Source organism: Limanda limanda, chromosome 8, assembly GCF_963576545.1.
Source record: "Limanda limanda chromosome 8, fLimLim1.1, whole genome shotgun sequence".
Classification (NCBI taxonomy): domain Eukaryota; kingdom Metazoa; phylum Chordata; class Actinopteri; order Pleuronectiformes; family Pleuronectidae; genus Limanda; species Limanda limanda.
Window position 1 is genome coordinate 16,446,410 of NC_083643.1, and position 9,946 is coordinate 16,456,355.

Below are 9,946 nucleotides of genomic sequence, written 5' to 3' on the forward strand. Positions count from 1 at the left end.
CGCCACTGTGCATTTTCCACTTAGCACCGAAATTCTGTCACGTGATCAGTGTCCCAGACTGAACAGCTCCATATGTCAATATTAACTAAGGGTCATAGCGCCCCCTACTGATTCAATGTGAAAAGAGCATCAGTCATCAATATACACAAACCACTTCTGTTGTTTGTGTCTTTTCTCTACACATATATTTATTTATTCATTTATTCGAGTGGAACATTGTGAGCCACCTCATCAGTCTCAACTTGTTATTAGATATTTGATTTGGCTATTTGAATAAAACCAGTATAATAAATGAGCTGTTGGGTCTTTTTTTTGTAAGGAGTTAAAAGCCATTAAGGTTGGTAAATTCTGGTTTAATCTTCTTCTATCATATGGAGATATGTTAAATCTTCAGCAAACCATTTAAGAAAATACACAAGTGAAGTACAAGCACCGTAACACTCTGAAGAAGTAGACTATTATGTTAATAATTGATTAACAGTTGCTGTCTAGGAAGAATAAGAAGTGTTATTTTTTTGTTTGTTTGTGTACAGGCCACACGCGCTGGGTGTGAGTGGTTTGTTTATAAAGTTTCTTCAGCTGTTCCCTGTGTACTTGTCTGTGCTCCGGCAGCGTCCCCTGCTGTCCGCTGCCGAGAAGCGACGGACTACTTTGAATCCTCTCTGTCCCTTGAGGCTGGCGGTTGCGCATGCGCAGCCAGTACAACAAGATGGCGGAGAGTGCGGAACTGAAGGTAAAGCTAGCCTCTACCGTAGCTTGAAAAATAGACGTTTCCCATTGCGATATGTCACTTTCAAACCGAAGCCTCGTTGTTGCTCGACAGCAGAGAAGCGAGGAGCGGTGTGATTGAAGCGTCCAGCGAAACAGCGAGGCAGGGAGGCCCGAACAGCCTGTTAGCTCACTGGCTAGCTCGTTAGCATTAGCTTTGTTATTGTTGCCGACGCTGCGTTAGGCGGTCCCCGCGATCCCCTGCAGATAAGGCCACAATTCGCTTTCAGGAAAAAGACCAAAGACCCAGTCACGTCAGCGCTTTTGAACTCAGCAGCTCCGTGTTGCATCCAGCTGATAGTATCAGGGATTCACCGACCGGACCGCTGAGTCCCTTTCAAAAAAACGGGCTCTGTCTATTCCCTGGAAGGCGATAGCCGTTTAGCTTCCCACCTCTTGAGCAGATACAATGTGAAGCCCCCCCTTAAATACAGAACTAATCCACAGCCTGCATAGGATTGATGTTGACCCACGTTGATGGTTACTATTCAAACACACGGGATGAAGTAAACAATGTAAATGTAAGTGTTTAAATCGGATTGACACCTGTATCGTTCAAGCGCTGCTAGCTGCTTTATAATGTCTCCTTCTTCCTATCTATGCAGTTGGGTTAATCAATACACAGCAGCTGTCGATGTTAACGCGAAACATTCTTGTTTTGATTGTTTCCCTCCCTGAACTAATCTCTGCTCTGTTGACACCACATTCACCAGACGATAAAATAATCTGTGTCATTTAAATTCAGTAAATACATGAGTGCAGCACCGCTAATAAGACATTTAACTAAATCCAAGAGCTCAATTCCTTTATTCACATAGACTAGTCCTTCTACGTATGTCTGAAGGTATGTGGCTAGATTTCCAGCGTCATCAGGATGTTTACTGTTACTCAAATATTTACCTTTTGCTTTTTCTCTCGGGGCTAACTGTGCTAACAAATTCACAGATTACCTCGACTGGTCATCAAAGTTTGACAGTTACGTCTGTTTCTAGGCTTCATAATATCAGGTTGGCTTTTTAAATCTAACATCAAGTGTTTGATTTGTTCACTAGCAGGGACAAGGGGTTGTTATTATTCTGGGTGGACCTAAACTTGTGGCGTTTCTCAAATTAATGGCTTTAGGATGTTTGTTATTTTCTGGAGAATTGCAAGTGTTAACAAGGGTATTAGATTATGTGTTGTTGTAAGATGTTTCCGTTTTTGAGAACCTCCTACAACAGAAATAACAATGTCCTTCATGTCATATAATACAAGATCATACTCTACTTTCTGAAAAGATACCCAAAGCTGAATCAACATTTCTGTGACGCTGTATTGGATCCAATTCTTTTGTACAGATATTTGTGTTATTATGTCCACATCCTGTATTATTTCTTGCGTGTCGGGAGATTTATAGATTATAGATTAGACAAACTAGATTCACGAAGAAGTAATCTGAGAGTGGGTGTGTTTGTTACATTTATTGTACAATGACGTTCATATGCTTGTCTTTGTTTAAAAAACAGTATATTTGTCTTCTATGGACAATTCGCAAGATAGCAAAGGATATTCAGGATCAGCTTTGATATTATGTTTTAAACAAATCATGTTTAAGCTCTAAAGAAATTGTGTTTCTTTACATCAGTGTAGCAAAAATGTGTTCTCCGGGGTATAATAGACCATTTTCCCACTCTTTATTTTTCACCAGCAAATGGTAATGAGCCTTCGAGTTTCGGAGCTCCAGGTGTTGTTGGGGTATGCAGGGCGGAATAAGCACGGACGCAAACATGAACTTTTGACCAAAGCTCTCCACCTACTCAAGGCTGGTTGCAGTCCTGCGGTCCAGATGAAGATCAAGGAGCTCTACAGACGGCGCTTCCCAACCAAAATGGTTTCGCCAGTGGACCTGGCCCTGCCTGGCGTTCACTCTGCCTCCAGCCTGCCTGCTGGCCTCGCTCAGCTGGGGTTTGACAGCCACGGTTCTCCGTCACCTCTGCTGCCTGTTTCTTTACTTGGGCCTAAACATGAGCTGAGTCTGCCTCACCTCCCCTCCGCCCTGCACCCAGTACACCCTGATGTCAAACTCCAGAGACTACCTTTCTATGACGTGCTGGATGAGCTCATTAAACCAACCAGCCTGGGTGAGTCCACCACTTCATGCTGAGCTCTGGCTCCAGTGACAACACTTCTCTCGCATGTGTTTACTGATGGAGCATTGTGACCACAGATATCTGACCCAAAAGCATTCCCTGTAAAAGTTCAAAATGTGATCATATTAGTGATTAGTGTTTTCTGTAGATTTGTCCCCTGACTGTGATGTTCTTTTTCTAATTTCTTTTTCGTAGCCTCAGACAATAGTCAACGGTTCCAGGAATCATGTTATGCCTTTGCATTAACACCACAACAAGTTCAACAAATCAGCAGCTCCATGTAAGTGAGAAAGCTCTGGTGCAAATTGTCTTCAGCTCAGAGGGAATAACAAATAATACAGTGAGAGCATTGTAACTCTCAGGTTTTATCTGACACCTATCAATTACAGTTAACTGAGTTATCATTCAATATCTGTGCTTAGCTGTTCTCACCAGTGTGACCTGACTTCTCTTTTTATCCTTTAGGGACATATCTGCGACTAAATGTGACTTTGCTGTTCAAGTCCAGTTAAGGTATATCTAACTATCATACTTTTCTTCTCAGCACAAAACCCTTTTGTTTTATTTAAGCTGTATATTTGCTCTTAAGTAAGTATTGTTTAAAGCTATTCTCAGTTTTGAACTAAAAACGTCCGTGTCACTTGTACAGTTCCATTTCTTCATTATTTTGTTGTCTTAAAACTTAACTGTACATCATATAAACATCCCTGTGGTTAAGGTTCACTTTAATATTAAGATTTAAGAAGTAAAAAAAGTTTTTAACTTTAATTTACGGGTGATTTTAATTACCAAAGCTAGAAATCAAGATGATTTGCCATGAGAACCGGTTGTGAGCTGTGGAATGAGGTTTGCAGGGCCTGTCTGTGTCTTGGATTCACATTCACACGTTTTGAAACGCATTGAACTTAAGCCATTTTATAAGAAATAAATGATAAAAAATATGAATGAACAATGCGGTCAAAGCACAGTTGCAGGATTACATATTCAGTGTGGGGATGACTGCCATCCTTTAAGCAGTGCTCTCCTATATCATAGATGGAGATGGCTGTACTTGACACAGCTGACATGGTAAAATAAATCAAGCAAGCCAACCTTTTTGTGAAAGTGGCAACAGAACGCAGATTACTTTTGACATTAAACATATCACTTTACGTAATCTACTTTCTTTATTTTCAGATTTTGTTTATCGGAGACGAGCTGTCCCCAGGAGGATCATTTCCCCTCTAATCTGTGTGTGAAGGTCAACGGCAAACCCTGTAATCTGCCGGTGAGTCCACACAGTTTGTCGTTTATCTCTCCTCTTATTTTGGCTCAATATAGAGCCACCAGTCACTGACAATTCAAGTCATTGATGTTTGATGTTTTTTCTGCAGGGATATCTTCCTCCCACCAAAAATGGAGTTGAACCAAAAAGGCCCAGTCGTGCTATTAACATAACCTCGCTCGTGCGGTTGTCCACCACAGTCCCCAACACAATTGTGGCGTCATGGACCTCAGAAATTGGGAGGGTAAGAAGATCCATAACAGAATTTTGGCCAAGTGTTATGAAACGGCTCTCGTACCACCAAATGTTTTCTTTTTCCTCTGAAGCCTTGAGGAGGATATTTGACCTTTTTACTCACTGTTTTTTATCTCTTTATCAGAGTTTTTCCATGGCTGTTTATTTGGTAAGACAGCAGTCGTCTGCAGTGTTGCTGCAAAGACTAAGGGCCAAAGGAATTAGGAACCCTGACCACTCAAGAGCTTTAAGTAAGTCACAGCTTCATTTTATTGTGAAAACGTTGAACTAGCTTTTCCACATATATGTCATTATTTCAAATAATGATAGATTGGAATTTCCAGGAATTAAACTTAGGACATAAAAAGGGAAGTAAGTGCTGCTTGGGCTAAAGTTCCTCTGTGATTCTAGGAAAACTCCACTTGTTGACTGTTTGTGGAGCTATACAGTCAATCCTAGTGTGGTGTTTGTTTGTCTTGTATTGGATACATGGATTCTGACTGTATCAGTGAGGGTATTAGAAGCCAGATTGGGGTCCTAATGAATACATCAACATTTTTCATTCTTCTTCTTTTATTCAACCTTCTTCATTCTTGTATTTAATCCTTGTGTTTTTCTTGTTGTTTCTCACAGTCAAAGAAAAACTGACCGCAGATCCAGAGAGTGAAATCGCCACCACCAGTCTACGAGTCTCTCTCCTTTGTCCTGTAAATACTATTCCCTACTATACTGTTTTATAAAGAACATTTCTATTGTGTAAGAGGGGAAATTAAGAAGTGTTGGGGAACTGTATTATTGCTTCTGCTATAATTTGTTGTAAATCCTTGTATTGTATAGCGTATGAAAGAGTGATTTTGATCTTGTGTTTCCCTTTGCTTGTTTTTCAAAGCTGGGGAAGATGAGGCTGACAATCCCTTGCAGAGCGTTAACATGCTCCCACCTTCAGTGCTTTGATGCTACGCTTTACATCCAAATGAATGAGAAGAAGCCGACCTGGGTTTGTCCAGTCTGCGACAAGAAGGCTCCATATGAGCACCTCATAATTGACGGGTGAGCACAACACTGCTTCATCTACTGCATGCATCCTTTTTGATGTTCTTTTCTTTTTCAGCCAGTGAAGTATACAGTGCGACTGTTCACTCTGCTTAGGTCCTCTGTCCACCTCACACTTTCACAATGAACCATTAGTATTTTTACAGTTCTCAGTTTCCCCAGACACAGATTTATTTGATGCCACAGCCACAATATTCACACCCACGCATATTGATCTTATTTTTTTATAGCAGAGCTGTACATTGATTTGCTGAGCCTCTCTCAGCTCTGTGCTCTCCCTCACACAATGAAATGCACACACTGAACTGCCTAAAAAGAACATTTGGTCTTTATCAACACCGATGACAGAAATGCTTGTGGAGACATTCTAAGACCAGATGTGAACAGATGTATTCGGAGATGTCCTCTTGTTATCGGATCAAAGATATTAATATCAGGTCTGAAGAGGATTGTAATTAATTCCACCAAAAAAAACTGTATTAAAATATCATTATGTTTTCACAGGTTGTTCATGGAAATCTTGAGTAGTTGTTCTGATTGTGATGAAATCCAGTTCTTAGAAGATGGAAACTGGTCCCCTATGAGGTCAAAGAAAGAGGTGCAGGAGCTGTCTGCTTCGTATAATGGTGTCGACAGCGGTATGTAGCACATAGACTTCACATTCTGTACGTGTGCTCACAACATTAAGAATCCGGTAGAGAGTAACTAAGCTGTTTCTTCTCAGATTCGTCTCGAACAGATACACATGAGCTGAAACGGGGGTCGAACGACAACAAGAAGTTTGATGTGATTGATCTGACGCTGGACAGCTCCTCGGAGGAAGAACCTGATGATGAGCCGCCTCCTAAAAGGGCCTGTCCCTCACTTTCACCAGTCTCTCCACCTCCAAACAAGGGGTGAGTCACCACGCCACAAGCAGGAAGTGTTGTGTTGCTGCTTTTTGTCATTAACATTATTATGTTGGTTCCTCTCAGAGTTTTGAACCTACACGGCCAGGACTCACCTGTGACCAGAACTCCCAGCATGCCCTCTGTGGAGACAAGCTACATTCCTCCTCCTCCACCTCTTATCCAGGACTACCGCCACTATTACCACACAACTAGTGACCTGCCAGGTATTGTAGTTGTTTGTTTGTTCAATCAGTTTGTAACAACGAATATGATGAATGTTATTGGACTGAGACTTTTTTCTTTTCTTGCAGATCTAAATTTCTTCTCCTTCCTCCAAGGCGACAATCAGGTATACTTACAGTTACCTTTTCATCGTCAGTGTCGCAGCAAATAGTTTCCTCTCGAGTCTTATTCACACAGTTTAGTCTGAAGAACACTGAAGTAATTAGAATAGCGCTTAGTAGAGCGCATAGCTCCGCCAGGGACCAACTGTCTTTTTAAATCCAATCGAGCTACACCAAATTGCCAAGAATCAAAGATATGTGTCCTCTAAACAAGCCTGTTTTTATTTACACCAAGATCCATGAATTATTCCCTGGGAAATCAGTGACAATGTCAAAAAATCGCGTCATAAATAAAAATTCATGGATCTTCACCTAAATGTGACAGATCCTGCCTGACCCAAACCACGTCCTTCCACACTTCCTTGTAATCTGTCCAGTAGTTTTTGCATAATCCTGCATACAAACAAACGGGACAGGGATAAAAACAAAACTTCCTTGGCCGAGGTAGTAATTTCTATCAGATGGCTGTGATACTGAGCTCAGCACTCTTAACCCCTCAAAGACTCAAGAGGTCATTTTACAGTTAAATGTGTTTTACTCCAAACCCATATATTTGTGTTTGTCTCCTAAATCTGTCGCTTAGAAGTTACTTTTCTCTATGTTTTATACAAACTGCCCCTGAACTAGAATGCAGTGTCACAAGGCAGCCTCATACTTCAGTATAAGCTTGGCTGTGGGTAACTGTTGCTTTCCTCTTTTTCTGTCAGCATTACAACATGGTGATGGCCGCCGCAGCAGCTGCATCGGCGTCCGAGGACCACGAGCTGCTCCTCAACCGTTTCCTGCCGTACGGCTCCTCTCAGATGCTGCGGGAGCCGCCGGGCACCCCAGGGAGCAGCACGCTGGCGGCCACCAACGGAGGCAGCAACAGTGGCAGCACCAGCAGTTTGGTGTCGTCCAGCAGTCTGCGGGACCGAGACAAAGACAGAGAGCGAGACCGGGACAGGGACAGCCACGCCCTCTCAGGATTGTCGAGGTCCTCGGTGGAAGCTGCAGCGGCCATTTATGGCTCCATATCTGACGTTATCTCTCTTGACTAGACCCACACAGAACTGAAAGACACGGGGGACCTCGAGCACAGGAGTACTTTGTAAATAAGGAAGAGGAAGATGAAAGAATACAGTCCTATGTACAGAGAGGAAAATCTATTTTCAATTTTACTTATCATATGTATATAAACTTAGGACGCTTCTTGTCCAGTGAGTTACTTCAGTTGATATTTTTCTGTGAATACTGAAGACTTTTTCACACCTCTTCATGTGGTCCTTTGATTATATTGTATCTTTTGTACCTGGTTTTTACAGTTTTGTTTCGATATTCCATGTCAATGGCATTATTTCAGTATGTTACATACACAGAACCCAGTAAGGTGACACCTTATGGAACATGATATTTAGAATATAAAGAAAATGGGCATTGTTATAGATGTACAAAAGGCAAGTTACAGCAAAACAGGAAAAATGTGTAACACTTTCTCTATTTTCTAAATGGCATAATTTCTGTCAAAGACAATGTTTTGACAACAGAAAGATCTGGCCATTTATGCCATCACTGTAGATTTTTCTGAAAGACATTCATGCTGTGGTCATATTATTTTTAAGGAATTATTTATGATGTAAGTTATGTTGGATGTATGCTGTTTTTTAAAGAAGCATTCCCTATGCCTCGAGGAACCGTTGCCACTAGAATTTGCAAAAGCAAACGCTACATCCTTCTGTTGTCATGACTCTGCACTAGTTTCCTTCTTTCTTTCAGTCAAATCAGAGTTCATACTCTATTTAACATGCATATAAATTGGGAGTAAGTCAGTATTGTAAGAGCGAGTTTTTTCAGTGTGTGAATGGCTCTAGTCCAGCAAGCAGCCTTCTCTTGGCAAGTGACACAATTGGACCTTTATACACTTTTAAGAACTGCAGTATTGTGTCTTTTCTTTAAAGCACAGCTGCTCTAATGCTCTATTACATGTAAAAAAAATATACAAAGTGAACGACAGTGAAGTTGCCAGTCGACAAATTCCTTCTCCGCTTTCAAGACGAGGCTAGTTTCTGGTCCACTTAAAGTATTTATTTAATTGAAAGGCTTAAAAAGTGTTCAGCGAGTGCAAGTGGGTTAATGACATTTCATAATATCTTTATGTTTGATTTTAGCACTTGCTTCTTTTCTTCTTTTTTTTACCTAAAGGATGGTATGGAGCTGTGAAGCGTTCACAGTTGCATTAAGAACATGAGTAGTTTCCAGCTTTGCATGTGTCTGCGAATTACCTGAAAGCTCACCTGTTAGAGTGCTATGCTGGTTCTTAGTGAGTCCTCAGGATTAGCATAGCCCCATGTTTTTGTTGTTTAGTGTATTTACAACCGCCTTTAATTAAGATATCTGTGATAGCTTAGTCTTCAAGTGTATCACGAAATGCATTTTGGCCTAGAAGTTCAAAACTATTGAAGTAATGATGGACACACCCCCTCCCTTAATTTTTCTTTACTTGTGCTTACAGTTAGGATTATTTATTATCATATATATTTCCAGCATTTGTTTGATTCGTGGATATGCATTGCTGTCATTGTATGTGATATTTCTTTTGTAATTATATAATTAATGCTATTTAAAAATGTCATTGTTGCTTGACACGCAATGTATCATTTTTTGTTTCTCTGTCCGTTTTATTATCAGATGTCAATAACTCATTAGAGGCTTTGATCATTTGGAACCGCTACAAGGTCTACTGTGCTGTTTGATATTTGTAAGAATTAAACAGATATAAGAAAGTGCATCTCTGTAGTCGGTCTTAGGGCAGAACTCGTTCAGCTGCATGTTCTTCTGTCACATTCTGCTTTAAGATTTACTTTTTATTCAATTTGTTGTTCGGCAAAAGCCCTAAAATCAATCACACCTTTTAAACTCTTCACTATAGAACATGCTCACGATAGAGGTATCAATATCTGTATTGTGAAAGAAAAAGGTTGCATCCTTGTTTTAAACAAACTGTCACTGAAAATTCAATGATTTGAAGTGCACAGCAGACACTGAGGTTGTGACTCAGCAGGTGTTAGATTCAGTCGTCAGAACTCATTTGTGCATCTGTAGCCGAAACAGATGGGGACCTTGAGTTTGTAGCTTCTGTTGAGTGCCCCTAGTGATCAGTGAGATCAAAAACTGTTAATCGTATTTGAACTTCCCTTTGCATTTCTAATTATGGTGAAGGCCATTCCATGAAAAAATCTAAAAAATGTCTTATGTCATCTTTCTACAGCAAAAAGATGAATTTTG

General features: G+C 40.7%; 1 protein-coding gene across 3 annotated transcripts; it reads left to right on the forward strand.

The window, feature by feature from the left end:
• Positions 1 to 688: 688 nt before the first annotated feature.
• On the forward strand, positions 689 to 9,447 carry pias1b (protein inhibitor of activated STAT, 1b). Of its 3 annotated transcripts, none has more exons than XM_061076859.1 (14): positions 689 to 733; positions 2,456 to 2,888; positions 3,093 to 3,177; positions 3,363 to 3,410; positions 4,074 to 4,164; positions 4,271 to 4,405; positions 4,541 to 4,646; positions 5,029 to 5,102; positions 5,285 to 5,445; positions 5,953 to 6,086; positions 6,173 to 6,344; positions 6,423 to 6,562; positions 6,650 to 6,687; positions 7,390 to 9,447. In XM_061076859.1, the coding sequence occupies exons 1-14, from the start codon at positions 689 to 691 to the stop codon at positions 7,720 to 7,722; spliced, it is 1,995 nt and encodes a 664-aa protein (XP_060932842.1). In that variant the 3' UTR covers positions 7,723 to 9,447. The 3 variants fall into 3 exon arrangements, with proteins under 3 accessions (XP_060932842.1, XP_060932844.1, XP_060932843.1); XM_061076861.1 differs by having other exon boundaries at positions 710 to 733; positions 2,570 to 2,888; XM_061076860.1 differs by lacking the exon at positions 689 to 733 and adding an exon at positions 1,237 to 1,289.
• The last annotated feature ends 499 nt before the right edge of the window (positions 9,448 to 9,946 follow it).

Excerpts from the sequence above, each read along its gene's own strand:
- pias1b (XM_061076859.1), top strand. The coding sequence starts at position 689 with ATGCGCAGCCAGTACAACAAGATGGCGGAGAGTGCGGAACTGAAG. Across the intron at positions 4,406-4,540 it reads GGACCTCAGAAATTGGGAGG|AGTTTTTCCATGGCTGTTTA; the intron begins GTAAGAAGATCC and ends TCTCTTTATCAG. Across the intron at positions 5,446-5,952 it reads GAGCACCTCATAATTGACGG|GTTGTTCATGGAAATCTTGA; the intron begins GTGAGCACAACA and ends ATGTTTTCACAG.